The 18107-nt window shown below is 43.1% G+C and overlaps 1 protein-coding gene across 1 annotated transcript in view; it reads right to left on the reverse strand.

Annotated features, from left to right (window-relative positions):
* The window catches only part of LOC145470537 (low-density lipoprotein receptor-related protein 2-like), a 60334-nt gene that overhangs the window by 4417 nt on the left and 37810 nt on the right, over positions 1 to 18107 (reverse strand). Inside the window, exons 35-54 of the mRNA XM_081454343.1 lie at positions 16954 to 17121; positions 15752 to 15969; positions 14808 to 15056; positions 13809 to 14333; positions 13190 to 13436; positions 11664 to 12649; positions 10712 to 11082; positions 9875 to 10157; positions 8666 to 9136; positions 8087 to 8231; positions 7209 to 7405; positions 6616 to 6744; positions 5813 to 6052; positions 5050 to 5307; positions 4287 to 4481; positions 3463 to 3700; positions 2527 to 2927; positions 1728 to 1850; positions 1286 to 1376; positions 294 to 422 (exon numbers count right to left, since the gene is read on the reverse strand). Coding sequence (XP_081310469.1) covers positions 294 to 422; positions 1286 to 1376; positions 1728 to 1850; positions 2527 to 2927; positions 3463 to 3700; positions 4287 to 4481; positions 5050 to 5307; positions 5813 to 6052; positions 6616 to 6744; positions 7209 to 7405; positions 8087 to 8231; positions 8666 to 9136; positions 9875 to 10157; positions 10712 to 11082; positions 11664 to 12649; positions 13190 to 13436; positions 13809 to 14333; positions 14808 to 15056; positions 15752 to 15969; positions 16954 to 17121 — 5664 coding nt within the window. The remainder of the gene's footprint in view (positions 1 to 293; positions 423 to 1285; positions 1377 to 1727; positions 1851 to 2526; positions 2928 to 3462; positions 3701 to 4286; positions 4482 to 5049; positions 5308 to 5812; positions 6053 to 6615; positions 6745 to 7208; positions 7406 to 8086; positions 8232 to 8665; positions 9137 to 9874; positions 10158 to 10711; positions 11083 to 11663; positions 12650 to 13189; positions 13437 to 13808; positions 14334 to 14807; positions 15057 to 15751; positions 15970 to 16953; positions 17122 to 18107) is intronic.

Below are 18107 nucleotides of genomic sequence, written 5' to 3' on the forward strand. Positions count from 1 at the left end.
TAAGACAAAATTCGACAACTTAATAACGGATCACATATGAGCTAAAATTCTCTGACAATAGATTCAAGTCGAAAAATGGCAGTCTCGCTGGCTTCCATGACAACATCGATCTTCATTACAAAACTTCCTTGAAGGCAAGCACAATACTATAGTCCAAGTGATAGAACATCGTCGACGTCACGCGCTCACATGGGCTTTTTGTTGCTTCACTTCTGGGAACATGACTTTCATTCACACTGTTTATATGTTGCTTGGAGAGTGAAATGCCGTTTTTTTTTTGTTGTTCGACTTACTTGCATTTCTGTTTGCCATCTTGGAAAACACACGATCCACCGTTGAGACATTTCAGTGAACATAACGCTGGCGTGTTCGTGGGCTCAATGCTTGTTTCACAGCGTACTCCTGTAAATCCTTTAGGACATCTGGTGAAAAAGAATGGAAAGAGCGCGTTACACATGCACATGTAACGCAACGCGACAAAGAGTTTCTCAATTGTTCATAAACAAGAGTCATAACGGACACAATGCACATTGTTTACTGTTCAGCGCATCTCCTAGTTACTAAGTCTGATATTAGATCTTAGAAGTTAAAATAGAACGACTGGTTGTGCAAGGTTTAGGTTAGCCCACAGGTGCAGCACGGAGGTTTTATGGGATTCCAGGGTCCAAAAATCGAAGCAAAGTAACAAATCACATATGAGCTAGAGTAAGCGAGCAAACGAGTACAGTTTTTACAGTAACTGTCTAATTTCTCGCGCGCTGATTGGCTTATTTTTATCATCAATAAGAGTACAGACGGATTAAATTTTACTTTATGCAAGTTTTCAAGTTCAACTTTCAGCTGTCAAACTGTCGATTTTTTTAACCAATGAGATTTTATTTACTGTTTTAAGTAACCAATCAAAAAGCGAGAAAAGCTATTGACAATGCTCACGTCATTTTGAATAAAATTCACTTATCTTTGTTTACGGCAAGTTTATGGCGTCTTTTGCCCTCATTTATTCCCCCATTTGACCATTTTGGGGTCTTGTTATTGTAAAAAACAAATTGACGTCAGTTTTTCATGCGTCTGTCCTCTTATTGATGATAAATTGCGTCATAACATTGTCAAAGTTTACTGCGGAACCACTCGCCTGCGGCTCGTGGTTCCCCATCCGCTCTGACAATGTTATGACGCAATTTATCATCAATAAGAGGACAGACGCATAAAAAACTGACGTCAATTTGTTAAATAGCAACGCTATGAAGCAGCAAATCAGAACTAAGAAGAAGTCAATAAAACTCACAAACAAGTGGCATTATTCCTGATATTGACACAAGTCCCCTTTCCGCACAGTCCAAGCCAACAAACCGGAGAAGGCAGGGGAGCCTTGGTAGCTGTAATCAAAGAAAGAAAACAAGGACAAAAGATCGTTCATTAGCGCTGCTACAGCACAAGTTTGGTCTATTCTGGCAACTCTGAACGCGACGGGGAAGGAGGCAGGCCGCTATCCACTGGATAAGTCACCATCCAGTGGATAGTGTAGTTTGTTTTGTTAACACTTGTCCACAGTATAGCGATTTATCCGGTGGATAGCGTTGTTCACCCTTTGAACAACTGGGGCCAGGTGTCGTGGAATGAGGGAGAGGTTAATTTGACGACAGGAAGTTGAAGGATGGAAGGGGGTAGGGTGGGTAGGAAGAGGTGGAGTTAAGGTACAAATAACTATAAGTAACTACAAGACTTACGCGTCTGACAGTTTCCAGATTTGCCTGGGTCCCCTGTGGGACACACGCACACAGGTTTCTCAGGATTCGACAGGCACAAATGTGAGCACTTGTTCTTGCCAATTGCACAGTTGTTTACGGCATCTAGCAAAACAATTAACACACCACGTGAAGCACACTGATACCAAAATATCATTTCTCCTTACTGACTACCGACATAATTATATATTTCTTTTGATGTTAGTTCCGAGAATTTCGGAGTGCAACTTTATTTTTATCACTTGTCTGCTGACAATGCATTCGAATTATAAGAAGAAATTAGATTTGAATCACTGCTACCAATGAGCGGCTTAACACACAATCTATTATAAACTTGTGTAACAAAGAAATTCCGCTAACGCTATTTGAAAGCAGCACGGAAAACCTCAGAGAAGAAGTTCACAAGTTCATTTTGAAAACATTAACTGATTAAGCGAGGGTTTCACACACACACAAAAAAATGATCCCAAATAAATTTCCCAGAGTTTTATTCCATATCTTTCTAGTTAACTTTGGATAACTTTTGTAAAATCAAATGAAGACACAATGATGTAGATAATACTGATTTTAGGTCAGGCAATGGAAAAGACCCGAAGAGTTTCCGCACATACGAACAGCTCCGAAAATCGCACGAACGTGCTAAACGAACACTGACGAACGCACTAAAAGTTATCAGATCGGTACGTCATCATAAGGACACACGTCGTTGCTTGGTAACCTCTAATGACTGACACTGAATTGACAGCATGCGTTCGCTGTAATAAAAAAAAATTCACATTACCACTGGGTACATATTGCTGCTGTTGTTGATACACTGCCAATCCAACCGGACGCCTGAGCCCGTGCGCCAACACGGTCAGTGGACCTTGGCCAAACTTGTTTAACCTGTACAGCTTGCCGGATTGCACTGTGACGTACAAGAAATTCTCGTGTAACGCAATCGTGGTGGGTAAGTCACTGTTGACAAACTGCCAGATAACGTGTCTGTCACGCGCATCAAGACTTATTGACTCTACACGCTTTAGTTTTGAGTCACACCAGTAGAGTCTCTTTGCTGGAGCATCAAGTGCTAAGCCAACTGGCCATTTGAGCTTGTCTTGTACCAGAATACTGCGCTTTGTTCCTTCCATGAGGGCTGTTTTAATGGTTGGCTGGTAACCTATTTCGGTCCAGTACATCCGCCTGAAAATTGATACAAGAGTCAAACTATATACTTTGACACAGATTGGATACTGTGGGCACTATTAAACTAAGTTTTAAAGTCTTATCAGTTTAGCAAATCGACCTTTACAGCGAAGAAACGAAAAAAACAACATAAATTTTACATACCCAACATTTTTACTGGGGAAAAAAAAATCCAACCCCAGGGCTAAAAACTGAAAGCAGCCAAAAACAATTGCGCGTTTTCCCGCGGTTTACAACGGTTACAGATTTGAGGTCGCCTGCGTAACAAACGTTCTCCTATGTTAGGCGCGACAAAACCACACGTTTCAAGCGCTTTACACCGGTTACATGTCTTCCCGCGTCTTTCACAGATCGCAGATTTTCCCGCGCTTTACACCTGTCACATATTTTCCCGCGATTTTCATAAGTTGCATGCTTCAGCTTCATGGTTTGGTTTGCTACTGACTTAATTTATGTCAGTTTGCCATTAAGTCATTGCTAAACCGCTAATATCATAACTGATTAAAACGTCCTTTTCCTTTAATCCTCTTACCCAGCAGGAGGATCAAGAACCAAAGCATGCGGCATGTTCACAAGTCCAGAGAAAAGTGCGTATCTATAATAACCATCCTTTGACGCCACTTCGATGACGTTCTTTTTAGCGTCAGTCCAGTAAATGTTTCCGCTTAACCAGTCCACAGCTAAACCTTCAGCTCTCCCCACGGGTACATCCAAATCCTGTATTTCCTGTTTAATGGATCGGGTTGATCGATGGTTTGATTCTACTCTACCTGAAAAGCAAACAGAAGAGATAATAACATAACGGGTTTCCATGACTGCGATGTTGGTAGTCTCAAACAATAAATCATCTTTGCACGCGAAAAGAACTCATTTCGCAAAGGACGAAATTTCATTTCCTTTTGGGAACACCGACATGGCCGTCGTGACGTCATGTGCAACGCTCTATAGACTGTTTCAGTCAAAAGCGTTCATTTTTTCTCGTTACGCATGGATAGAAGTCAAAAAACGCATAAAGCAATATCCATTATCCTATAACAAGTTTTTTTCACAGCAATCATTCACCACTCTTTTCTTCAGTTTTCCAGAATAAGCGGACGCTGGTAAACAAGTAGACGGCCCTTTAAAAGCGACTGTTTGGCATATAGTGGGAATACAGTAGTAAGACAAGACGAGACAACAAGACTGGGACACCAGATGACAAGTTACACCACGTAGTGAGGACAAGCTTTAGGATTAAGCTCATAGTTCCGCAGAGATACTGGGCTTGTTTTGGATAAGAATACAGCGTCTTGAGTTTGGCAGAAAATAGGAAGAGTTTCCGCTAGGGAGTTGCAACGGTTTTTAACGTCTTTTTACCTGCAATTCTGGCTCGTTTTATTGTCCCTTTCCTCAAGTCAGTCCAGACTACCAACTCCTGTTCCCACCAAACGTCCAGTGCCCCCAAGGAACCCTGGCTGTGAGCCACTGTTCCGTACGATCCCGTACCATTACCATCTAATGCCAGATGCCTGAGTTCACCTCCAGCTGGGAAAAGGAGAGAAGGCGCTTTCCCTGGAAGAAAGAAATGTAATCGGTAACTCCTGAACTGCATACACGCATGCGCATAACAGACACCTTTGCTACCCATGGCGAGGTAATGAGGTGGTTCGCTGTACAAGAACACAACTTGAATATTTCAGATCCCCAGAACTTACTATGAAAGATATATCTAATAGTTAAAATGGAGAGGTAACAGTACGGGCTTTGAACAAAATAATAAAAGATTAAAAACAAAAACAAAAACAAAAACAAAACAAAACAAAATAAAACAATAAATAAATAAATAAATAAACAAATAAATAAATAAATAAAAGAAAGATTGAAAATTAAAAGAGATCAGGTATCAAGTCTTCCTGGTGGCATATAGCAGGTCATTCCAGTTTCTGTAGCATGAAGTGACTAGCAGTGTTATTTCTCCCCCTGGATGAAATGCTCATCCGGTTATCCCTAACAGTGTCCTACCCAAGAACACAACACAACACAACGCGTAGACGGGAAGTCAAACCCCGTAACCATTACACTACCATGCCTAAGGAAATGAAAATGTTAAAGTGGCCTTTTTGCATTGCCACAAACGTACCTTCTGCCTTGCAGTCCTTTCCATGCACACCATCACTGACATACCCTTGGTCACACAGACACTTGTAGCTTCCTCGGGTGTTCACACACTGCTGGCTGCACACACCGAATGTCTGACACTCATCTATGTCCAGACACTTCCGAGTGTCCATGGACAGTCGAAAACCGTGCCAGCAGAAACACACCACACCTCCGTCGACCACGGTACAGTTCTGTTCACAGCCTCCATTTGCGACATCACAAGATTTGTGTCTTCCACCTTGGGATGAAAATAGCAGTGCATGATAAAGTTTCTTATGATGAGTCTAGACTACTTAGAGTGTGTAAAGGAGTGACGTCACAGTTTACGCATCTTGAAAAGTTTAGCCTAATTTTTTCAAGTTCGTCGTTTCTAATCGTTGTTAATCTTCTCCATCCTTAACCATCCTTGTTTCTTTATGGTGTATTATTCTCTCTTTGGCGTTTTTCTTTCTTAGTAAACTATTATTTTCAGGTTTTCTTTAATTTAAAGATAATTTTGTCCGTGGCCAAACTAAATCAAAATACCGTGACGAGCTCCCTTAAGATGGACGCTTCCATTCTACGGACAACTTATTCAACAAAACATATTTCAACGATTCAGTGACATCGTTCTCGCCACGTAACAATCTATCTATTGACATAGTATCTCTCATCCGATACAATTTCGCTTTTCATTGACTTAACAAAGCGTGACGCTGTCACGAAATCGTTTGGTCACGCAGCAATGCATCTTCTGTACTTACCACAATACTTCTCATCTGAAGCATCTCCGCAATCATCCTTACTGTCACACACAAATGCGTTAGCTATACACTTCCGGTTGGCGCACTTGAACTGAGTGGCGTTACATCCGTTGGTGATAACTGCGCAGGTCAATTCATCAGACTTGTCGTGACACTGAGGAACACCGTCACACACTTGCCATTTGGGGATGCACACGTTATCTCCACAACGAAACTGTGTGTGAAGACAGCTGTGGGCCGCTGGAAAAAAAATTAAAAAAATCAATCAGTTTGTTATAAGTCGATCTTTGAAGACGTCACTACTCTAATCTCCAATTTAGAAAATCACCAGATTTTACTACAATAACTTAACCAGATTATTACAGAAATTCTTTGTTAAGTCCCCGTGCAACCAAATTAACAAGTTATCAGTATACAACGTATTTTTTGCACGGCATTTTGATCAATAGAGCACCCTATTCGAATCTTCCTTAACACAGCCACCGGAGGCTTGCGAACGCTTAATCGCTGCAACAAAAAATGTACCAGTATCACAGTCTTACTGTTGTCGTCCTAAACGAAAAGAAGGGACGGGAGAAAGGGCTTAAAGGACACGAGAGGGGGGGGGGGGAGGGGGAGGAGGAGGAGGAGGAGGAGGAGGTGCGTTAGAGGGGGTTTGAAGGACACAAAGGGGGGGTGGTGCGTTAATAAATTTCTTCGTCTCAAAAGGGTGGGTGCGTAAAAGGAGGGGGGGCCTTTTTGGGATTGGGCTCTTAATACAAAAAATATCCAGAAACCTGTACTCTTCATAAGAAAACACTTACAACAAAGCTTTGCTGCTTCGTCACTTCCATCTCCACAGTCGTCATCTCCATCGCAGATCCACATCTTATGAATACACACCGTGTTGTCACAAGTAAAGGTTTGAGCGGGACAGTGTCGAGTTGGACAACCTAAAAAAATTACGATCAAGACAGAAAATTAGCACAGACAGAACGGTGCTGCAGCGACTGCCAAAGAAAATAGTTTTAGGATTATCATGCGATTGCTAAGCTCTATAAATGGTTCGAAAACTCCTTTGAAACCTCGTTCAACTAGTTACAGGGGAGGACAATATTTTACTATAGTCCCTTTCTGTCATGCAACGCTGCGCTTTCGGGAGAGAGGGCCCACTCTCTCGAGAACGTGGCATTACGTGATAAAGAGAGGGCCAGAACTGGACTATATTTCACTGTTAAACAATTTAAATGATCACCAACCGTTACCAAATTACGTGGCTTACGTTAGTCAGGCGATTTGTCCCGAGTTTGCACGAGTTTCATGTTTTCTCAAACCGGCCCAAGAATTCATCCGAAGGGTTTGCCAAGAGCCGCCGGCAAAAAGGAGGGTTTTTTTCTAAATCAGTAAAGTACATTACCTTGTTCGTCCGATGCGTCATCACAATCTCTTCGACCATCGCACTTCCATTCGTTCAGAATACAGTCGCCATTGTTGCAACGGAACTGGTCTGCTCTGCACGACAGATCTGGACAGTCACGCTCGTCGGAGGCATCCTCGCAGTCACTGTCACCATCACACACCCAGCTACGGCTGATACAACGGCCAAAGCCACACCTAAATTTTAATGTACAAAGAACAACTTCCTCGGGTGCTATGTCAAGGACACAAGACGCAAGAAAACAATTTTCACTGCGGACCATATAGAGAGTTTCAATAGGCCTTTTTACCGATACGGCGGCCATGTTGAATCCTGTTGTTTCAAGTGGCTATTATGGGATGCTCAGGGAGCAAATTAGTATGTATTTGTCCTCTAAGCATCCCATAACAGCTATTTGAAACAATAGAATTCAAAATGGCCGCCGTATCGGTAAAACGGTTTATTTGTCGATAAGGTCAACAGACATCAGTCTCGCAAAATCATCATTTTTTGCCACTAAATTGTCGAGGGTGCTAAACGACTTTGCTATTTCTCTGAAACTCTCGGCGCTCATATCTAAAACACTTCAATAATAAGACGGATCGATCAAATTGAAGTTGTCTGAATCTCTATTGCAGGAAGCAATTCTTATTGAAGATAACAAGACATCCACTGTCAAATCAGCAGCAACACTACATGCATTTTCCAAACGTTTTCTCGTCTTAGACAAGAGCATGGTAATTCGGATTTCCCTGAAAACACATCATTTCCTTAGCTTCTGCAGCCCTAGTTTAACGGCAAAATTATCACCAAGGCTACCTAAATTCAAGTTAAAAAAATCGTGTCTATTTTAGTAAACACCACGCGCCGGGTTTTACCTGAATTCTGTGCTGGAACACGTGCGAGGTAAGCATTCTTGTTCGTCAGAGCCATCGCTACAGTCTTGTTCATGATCGCACCGCCAGTTGACTGGAATGCATCGTTTATCGTGACACTGAAACGTACCAGCATCGCAATGGAGGCCTGATGAGGTAAAATAGTCCAGAAAAGAAAAAACAGCAACAACAACAAAAAACTCAATGAGTAGGCTGTTTCCGTATGCCCAGTGTTGAACTGAAACTACTGAAGTGTTGCTCAGGGATTAATTATTTCCCTTTCCTCCACCCCCTTCCCCCCCTTCCGTCTCAATCTCTAACTCTCAAACATTTTCCAAAAACAATCCTTATCCTTGAAGGGTTGCCACTGAAAAGGGAAAGGGAGGGACGGGGGGGGGGGGGGGAGGAGCAATAATACCGTTTTTATGGGATACTGCCAAGGTGTACGTGCATAGCGTCTGTATTCGTGTTGTATTCTAGCCAGCTTTCCAACTATTGCGTGTACTGTTGCTACTTTGTATATGTAACTGAACTGTACCGACAATAGCCTAATTATAAACCAGAAATACGAAATTTATTAACCTTTGCAAACATCCACGGACTCGTCTGATCCGTCGTCACAATCCGGTTCCCCGTCACACTTCCATAGCTTAGGAATACACTTGCGTGACCCGTTACACTGAAACCGTGTGTTAACATCACAGGTGTGATTGCGGCAGATCTCTGGTGATTCGTCGCTCTCGTTTCCACAATCATTGTCGCCGTCACAAAGCCACTGGCGAGAAATGCAGCGACCACTGACCGAACAGGTATGATGATCGCTGGCGCAAGTGGTGTATTTGCAGTGACTCTCGTCGGAATTATCCCCACAGTCGTTGGTTCCGTCGCACACTTGTGGTAGAAAAACGCATTTGTGGTTCGCACACCGGAACTGAAAAGGTGCGCATTGTCTTACTTTGCAGGACTCTTCGTCGGCACCGTTAGGGCATTCATTCTTTCCATTGCATATTGAGATGACCGATACACATGTCGTGTTGTCGCACTGAAACATCCCTACAAGTAAAAAGAGCAAAACTGGTTGTAAGTTGCTCGACCATACTTTGATTCATTCAAACCTTAAAGTTTAAATAAGCTTATGTCACGACATAAAACTCATTTTTGCAATGCACAATAATACTTTCAGTTCAAAGGAGACAGCAAAAATACAAATTTACTTAAGTAGAGCAACGAAAACAATGGAATAAGATTAGATAGACTGGGGAAGATCGAGGAGAGTTGCGAACAATGTACCTGACAGGTCTATGACCGTCCAAACACTGTCGGAAGGTTAACATCTCACATCACCTGTTCTATCATATGGTTTTTACAGTTCTTTCTTACAGTTGTTAAATTCAATTTTTCTCAAGCTATAATAACTGTTTTGCAGAAGGTCAACGTTTCTTATCAGTTAAAAAAGAAAAAAATGAACAGAAAGAAAACGGTGACTCCCAATAAAGTGTAAATTTAACAATTGCCGGCCGTGTGCCGTCTCGTATTGCATGAGGAAAACCTCAAGCCAAAAATACCTCCTCCCTCCCTCCCCCCCCCCCCCCCCCACCCTAGCCTGAAATGCCAGCCATCTCCCGCCCACAGCCTCATCCCGGTAGATGACTCATATTCCAGGCTCCCCTCCAATTAAGTGCTAGTTGAAACAGGTGTCAGTTGCAAGCTGAATTAAAGGCAGAAGGGGTGGGGAGGAGAAAACAACAAAGTTTAAGCCAAAATCACCCGCTGGTGTTAAATAGAAGTTACCTGGGGAGCAGTGTCTTGGTGGGCAGGAGGGGGGCTCATCAGAACCATCTCCACAGTCATCATCTCCATCACAACGCCACACACGAGGAATGCACAGATTGTTGTCGCATATAAAGTCACTGTTGGTGCAGTTGTCCAAACAAGTTTTCCCGTCATTTGCCAAGTGAAAGTTGTCTGGGCAGGCACAACGGTAACCCCCTCCGGGCTTGAGCAAACACAGGCCGGTACAGGGGACGTTTGCACAAGGGGAGGGGAGGGCAGGCTGACGAAGCGGATGAATTAGCTGAAACATGAAAGAGAAACAAACGTCTATCCAACTTGTCACAAATAGTTGTGGCGTTCACATGCATTCAATTCGACCAAGTGAGAACTTTTTGTTGTGGTTTAAAAACCACAACAAGGTACAAAAGTTCGGATTTGAGTCCATAGTCCCCAAGCCATAGTTTAAGATCTAAATGTAAGAAATAGAAGTCCGGCTTTTAGCGCAAAAACCAGTCCATTGTTTTTCGTTTCCTGATATTTTTTATGATTGAATTTGTAAACTTTTAATATCTCGATCTTGAATTTAAACAAGGGAAACAAAGCTTTTCGTGACCGGTAAGTACCGGAACTTTCGAGAAAGGCGCCTAAGACCCATTTAGTGACGAAAGTGCATTACCGTGTGGCGCCAGATTTCTACAACGAGAAACAACCATTCAGCACGACACGGAGTTACGTTAACGGTAAGCAATTTTTCGAGTGGAATCTGGAGTGGCGTCTCTTTGAAGCGGGGAAAAAACTGATCCTCAAACAGGGAATGTCTGCACGAAAACCCGAGCGATCTATAAATGCACTTACCTGTAATCCCATAAGCCTGTGAGATGAATTCAACAAAACAGAGTGCTGCAGTCCCGTCAGCCTATGCGCTCGGTGAATCGCCATCGTCATCCAATCTGTCCAATACACAAAGTCCTCGAACACGCTGATAGAAAACGGGTGGGGTGCGTAAAGCTTGTTAAGCTGAACGCGGTTCCCGCCATCGCGATCGCACGACTCGATTACATCCAACTTGGCGTCCACCCAGAATAACCTCTTGGTGATGTGGCACAGAGACAAGCCGTTAGGCCAGCCGATGGATTTGCTGTGTATAAACCACCGTCTTCCGGAGCCGTCCAGACCGCATTTGCCGATATGAGGCTTGTTTCCCCAGTCACTGTAATACAAGTGGCCTATGGGAGTCAAGAGAAAAAAGCTTTACTAGTGACTGTTACAAAACGTTACTCAAAGCACCCACAACTGGCCAATCACAATAAACGGAAATCAGTGATCAACCAATCAGAATAAGAAACAAATACTGGCAACCGCCGTTGCAAAGCGCGGGAAAACAAGTAACCTTTGCAAAGCGGCAACCAGAAAAAGCCAAATCGAAAATTAAATGAAACAAATTGTTACTTTTGAGTCAGTCAAACCCGCCTCTAAACAGTGACCAATAAAAATCGAAAACATTGGTAGAACTCAAAATTCTCTTCAAGTGAAATCTCATTACAATGAACAATTTTACGTCTTCTTATTTTTTTGACAAAAGCACCAAAAAAAAAAAAAAAAAAAATGAAAAGTACTCTCATATTCAGGAGTGCACATCTATTCTGGTCAAAGGGAATGTGACTGTCCTATAACGGCCAATGTGCACGGAAAATGATAAACAGCGATATTTTCTTGAAGAAAAACCACATTCTCAAAACTGACAATTAAAGAAATGTATAGTAATCAGCAAGTAGAATTGATATTTTAATCTGACATTAAAACGCACCATCAGTGGGATCAACCACCACTGCCCTGGGCTCCTGCAACCCTTCTGATATTAGCGTCTTCATGTAACGTCCTTCAAGTGTCGCAACAAATATCTTGTCCTGAATCCTATCCACGAGGTACACGTTTCTCCCGACCCAGTCCACCGCGAGACCCTCTACGTTGGACAACCCAGCCTCCAGGATAACCTCTGTGCTCGTGCCATTGAAAAACGCACGTTTTAAACGCGGCGGCGCGCGTCCTTCCGTCCAATACAAGCGCTGTTCCGACCAATCAAAATCGATGGCTACCGCGTTTTGAACTTTGCGTAAGATGTCGCTCTCCCAGGAACCGTCCACGGCGAGTTTGCGAATCTCGTACCGGAGTAAAAACGCCAGGAACGGTTTCACCGTGGGATCAACACGTTTGCACGTTGTCAAACCGTGCAGCTCGTACCCCTTGGCACACGTGCACTTGTAGTGGCCTTTCAGATTGACGCAGAAGTGGTTACACTTGTTAAGCTCGAACTTTTCACACTCGTTTATATCCTCGCAGGATGACCCGTCGGGTTGCAGCTTAAAACCGGCGCGACAAGAACAAGTGTAGCCCGTTGACGTACTGTTACAGATCTGTGAGCATCTGTTACCTTCGGGCCGATGGCAGGCGTCTTTTTTACACCGCCATTCATCAGCTCCATTGACGCAATCGTCGTGTCCATCACAGACTTTACTCCTTGGAAGGCAAGTCCCGTTCCCGCAGCTAAACGATCCCGCGGGACACGAGGGAGCTACAGTTGTCGAGCACAGTACCGGGTCTTCATCAGAGTTGTCTGAGCAATCCCGATCTCCATCACAAACATAGTGACTAGACACACAGTAACCGTTTTTACAAGTGAACTGGTTTTCGCTGCATGTGTGGTCGTCACATTGTGTTTCGTCCGAGTTGTCGCCACAATCATTCTCGCCATCACACAACCAGGCCCTCTGCACGCAAAGACCATTTTCACATCTGCGGTTACACAGAAACAAATAAAACAAAAATTTAAAAAAATACAGTGAGCGGGCCTGTGTCCCAGTGAATTAAGCCACCCAAACTCACTGCCACAAACCTGTACTCTGAGGTCAACGTTACTTAAGTAGTTTCAATTAGAATTGTTTACAAAGTCATACCAAGCGTATTTAATTGCATTCTGAAGCTTGGTGTAACGACAACTGTTAGCCCATAGTCCTGAAAACTCAACAACTGTTAACAGAGTTTCAGAGAGTTTTGAAGCCGAACGATAACATTGCGCGAGAGTGCTGAACCAAAAATAGGTTATTGACTTTTGAATCCTCAAAGGCGATTATCTTCTAAAATTGACATCTGTCAACAGCAGATCCAGTTCCAGATTTAGTAGTTCTAGCAAAACTAGGGAAGGGGAAAACCCTTTCTTGTTCGCTACAGGGATGTGGGATGGAAAGTACGACTGGAGGTAGGCCTTTGCTTGTGAGAGAGAGGGAAAGCCCGATTCTCTCCACGGGATCCGTGATTGAAAGAACACTCAGTTACCTGAACTGTGTTGGTTTACAAGTGCGGAACACGCAGCCCTCCTTAGGTTGCTCATCGGAAGCGTCTCCGCAGTCATTATCTCCATCACAAACATAAGACATCGCGATACATCTGGAGGTGTTCTCACACTTGAACTCTGTCGGATCACATGTGCGATGGTTGCAAGCGTGGTCGGCTGTTGCCTCGTCCGAGCCATCGCCGCAGTCATCGTCTCCATCACAGACAAACTTCGTGGTAATGCAACGACCTGGAGAGACAAAATAACAGCGCTTGCGTCTTACGGCAGATTCATCTAAATATATTTTCTGTGGACTTGTACAAAGTCATGAGCTGAAAACGGCCTTACCTAGTTTAAGTTTTGTTTTGTTTTTTAGACCTTTCACAGAGCTATTTCTGCGGGGGGGCGGGGGGGGCATTTAAGACGGAGTGATTTTTTAACTGCTCAGAATTTTGCCTTCTGGTGCGAGAAATTTCCTATGAAAACGACTTTCACTTGCACGAGAATTAATTCTGTTTCGAAACGGTAGCAGGCAACAACTGGCGTCAACAATTCAAAATGGTGGACCGAAGCCTAAGCACAGCAGTCCAAAGTACAGAACTGAACATAACACTGACATACCATTGCGACATGAAAACTGCTGACTAAGGCAGGTATGGTTCTCCGCTCCACAGGCCCCCTCATCACTGCCGTCTCCACAGTCATCCTCTCCATCGCAGTGCCACCGCATGGAAATACAATGCCCTGATGTACAGCGAAAGCTGTTAGCTTCGCAGGTCTTATTGTTACACACCTCTTCGCTCTCGTCCCACCTGTTCTCACAATCGTAGTCTCGATCGCATAACCACGACGAGTCGATACAGACGTTGGTATCACCACACTTGGCCTTGCCTGGTGGGCATGCCACAGGGGGACAATCGGTCTCGTCCGAAAAATCTCCGCAGTCATCGTCGCCATCGCATTTCCACTCGATATTTATGCAGTGGCCGTTGGCGCAAGTGAATCTGTGCGAAGCGCATTCCTTTACAGGACAGTTTTTTTCGTCGCTACCATCAGTACAGTCGCGCTCGAAGTCACATTTCCAGCTTTGAAGAATGCACTGTCCACTTGCACACTTAAATTCATTTGTTCTGCATTTCCTCTGAGCTGTAAAGGGTTAAATATTTTGTATTCAGCATTGTGAGACACTAACGACCCCGGATGGAGGGAAGATAGTGATGTATCTATGCCAGGTTCATTATTGATGTCAGTGATATCTAAAACGTTGTTCATTAGCTCGTTTGTCTTTTTCCTGTTCGTTAGCCTATGGGTTATCCATCAGTCTGTTTGTTCGTTCGTCAGTCTGTCCGTCCGTTCGTCCGTCCAACACTGCCTCCCTCCCTCATTTCCTCCAGACTCCATCCTTGACTCTGTCCCTTCGTTCCTCCGTTCATTCGTTCCACCAACGTCGCCTCAAAAGTTCTTTCGTAAGTTCCCTTATCTTGCCATATTTTAGCGTAAATATTGACTTGCAATTATCATGAAACGAAAACGAAGAGATAGATCTGTTCGAAAGGAGTCAGAACAGACACTGTCACTGAAAATCAGCGCTTAGCTGCTTGGGGTGTAAAAGCTACTCACCGCAAACTGCAGTCAACTCGTCGGACCTGTCACCGCAGTCATCTTCTTTATTACACACTTGCGAATCCAGCACACACTTGCCGTTTGAACAACCAAACAGTCGGCCGCTGCAGTGGACTGCAGATTCGTTCACACACTGAAACCCGTCCTTTAATTTCAATCCAGCCGGGCAAGAGCAGATACGCTTTCCCGCTTGAACCTTGCAAAGATGAGAGCAGCCTCCACCATTTAAACAAGGGCTTATAGTACCTAGAAAGCAAGGTCGAATTCAACAAGATTGGTGATACGCCTTGGTAAGGGAACTGAGAAAAGCTTGCGTCACGCCATGTTAAAGGGGCTGTCCGGGTCATGTTTGGGGTTCTAGTTGTCCCATTGAGTTTAGACTAGGGATTTATGCAACAGGGCCGGATTGTTCAAAGCCCGATTAAGCTAACCCAGGATTAGCGAGAATTTTGATTTCAGTTTTGTAACTTTTTGGCGAGGTGTTCTCTTTATATAGTTTGCCCTTCAGTTTTGAGCTGTAGTAATATCAAACCACACCAAATATAAGAGGTGAAAAACATTTTTAAACAAGAAAAAAAAAATCCTTCAGTTAACGTTTAATCCTGGGTTAACGTTAACCGACTTTCGAACAATCCGACCCTGAAGATCTCAAGTCCATTGAAAATCAATTTAAATTGTCGATATAGAGGGACCTTGGAAAAGAATACTAACAACCAAACAACAATTGACCTGTCTAAACGGGTAAAAATCGGAAACAGCACACACATATCACTTTGTTCTGTCAGTGATGCTTAAAATCTTCAATCAAATTTGCAAAGAATGGCTGAATAGGACGAACCATGAAACTTCTAAAAAAAAATGCATTTTAATTTAATTTTTCATTGCTGGTCAACTGAAAAGAATCAATTCAAATCAAAACTGAAACTTCAAACACAACTTACAGTTCTGTCGTTCTTTGGCAAACACTTGCAGACGAGTCGGTTGATAATTCAGTGTGGCCAACACCACGACATCTCCGCCGGTAAATTTGTCCGCTCGCACAATAGTTCCCTCGCCATCGACCCAATACAAGAATCCTCCGAGGACACCCATGAAGGTGGCGGGTGGAAGAGTGTTGACAATGCGTTTACCAGTTCCATTCAGGAAAATGCTCTCCACACTAGGAATAATAACGCAACATTTGGAAAATAAGCCCAAAAACTCTACTTCGCACAAAATGGTGCTAAATAAAACACGCAGACCTCTGGACTTCAGGATATATGTCAAGACTTTGAAATACACTTTTCGTGAATATTTGAAATAGTTCAGGTAGTTTGCAATTTTTGATGCGGCAGTGTTTAAGATTACTGTGTTCTATGGCAATTTATGCACCTCTATGAATAAGTATCAATTGTTATCTCGTTTACGACTGTTGTCAGATTAATGGGCCATTTCCGAATAGGAAAGTTTGATTTGCATGAAAATGAACCTGTAGAAGAAACACATTTCCGTATGAATGGTTTCGCACTTAGACTTAGACTTTTGACACAGAGGCAATACACCTTATTCCAAAATGGTCGCCATCTAAGTATTCTTTTGTTTTCTTGCAAATTAGCCCTTGTTGCATCGTTCTTAAACTCGAAATTCAAAAGAATATTTTCCTTAAACGAGACAACAAGTGCTAATTTGCAAGTGCACAAAAGAACACTAAAATGGCGGCCATTTTGGAATAAGGTGTATAGGCAATTCGGAAACGGTCTATTTGGTTTTGTTGGCGAACAACGCATTTAATTAGCATAACGAGTCAACCGGTGACAAGAAAGCCTATTTATTCTACGCTTAAAACTCGTTTGTAAGCTTAACCCAGGATCCATAAGGGGTACACATTTCAACTACATTAGGTTTTGATTTTCTCGAGTGCCGCCATGTTGGATCTGAGGACGACACCCGTTTTGCTTTACAATACAGTTGACACTCGCCATCTCAAGCTCGCTTTTCTCGAACTCTCTGCTCTCTCGAGCTGAAGTCAGTTCCCATTGGATTTCTTTTAGTGTCATTTGCTATCGGCTATCTGGAGCCCCCGCTACCGACACTATTTTTCTTTCCCCCGTGGGGCTCTAGAAAGCGGTGTTCAACTGCAACAACTTGTGTTTAATTCACTTACTACTGAGTAAACGAATTCACCCAGAACAGTCGGTTTTGTGAGTAATCAAACGTGAGGGAAGATCCCAAGGCGCACACAGAGTCGGGAAGAGTTTTCACATCAGTACCATCTGTGTTAGCTGTTTTTATGCTGGACAACAGAACCTGCTCGTGTCTCCACACTAGAAGCCTGAAAACAAGGAGGGAATAGAGGTGAACAACCAGTCTGTCGACGCATGGTTCAAGGAACCACATCATCCTGAAAAGTTTCGCCTACTTTTTTTTTTTTTTTTTTTTTGTAATTCGTTGTTTGTAATCCGTGTTAAACTTCTCCATTAACCATCCTTGTTCCTTTGTGGTTTCGTGTTATCTCTTTGGTGTTTTTCTATCTTAGTAAACTGTTATTGTCAGGTTTCCTTCAATTCAATGCTAATTTTGTCCACGGCCAAAATAACTCAAAATACCGTGACTGAGCTGCTTAACAGAATTAAGGACTTTCGCGCAAAAATTTTCCAACATTGGTTTTTTTCTGAGACTTTTACCATTGTAGGATGATGAGTTAGTTATGTCAAAAATGTAAAAAAAAAATGGTGGGGTCACCGACTTCGTTCAGAGAGAACACGCCCGGAAGAACAACCTGACTCTGAAAAAACCGGGCTCCGTTAGCGAATAAGGCCACATGTACAGTAGCTGTAAGCCCAAAAATATTGCAATTAGATCTTTGAAGTGAAATGTTCTCCGCCAAATATTGTTTAAGTAGACCTATTAAGTGAATTTAGTCAACTGGCGAGGTTCCTTAAAGAATAAGTTCGCATTTAGCGACCATAGCTTCACGCGCCTTGCAGCCGCAAGATGGCAGGATTCGGTGTCCCGTGAACAGAAACCTTGAAATTTTTTTAACTTCCCACATTGATTTTTTGGTTCATTTTTGGACAATAAGGAGATAATTGTAAATAAAATCTGTTTCTGGAAAGAAAAGGAGGAGTCACCGAACTCCCAAGATCGTTAAATCCAGGCAAAGCTATAGTAATGGCCATATGCCCTATCATTGTTTATTTTATTACTTAGCGCGCGCTCTCGTGCATGACGTGCCGTGTGAGTTTGCGTGCGCAGTAAGGATGCGCAGAAACAATTGGCGCGAACGTCCTTAAAGACTCTTCGAAGACAAATCATAAA

The sequence above is a fragment of the Orbicella franksi genome, chromosome 15 (assembly GCF_964199315.1).
Source record: "Orbicella franksi chromosome 15, jaOrbFran1.1, whole genome shotgun sequence".
NCBI classification, from domain to species: Eukaryota; Metazoa; Cnidaria; class Anthozoa; order Scleractinia; family Merulinidae; genus Orbicella; species Orbicella franksi.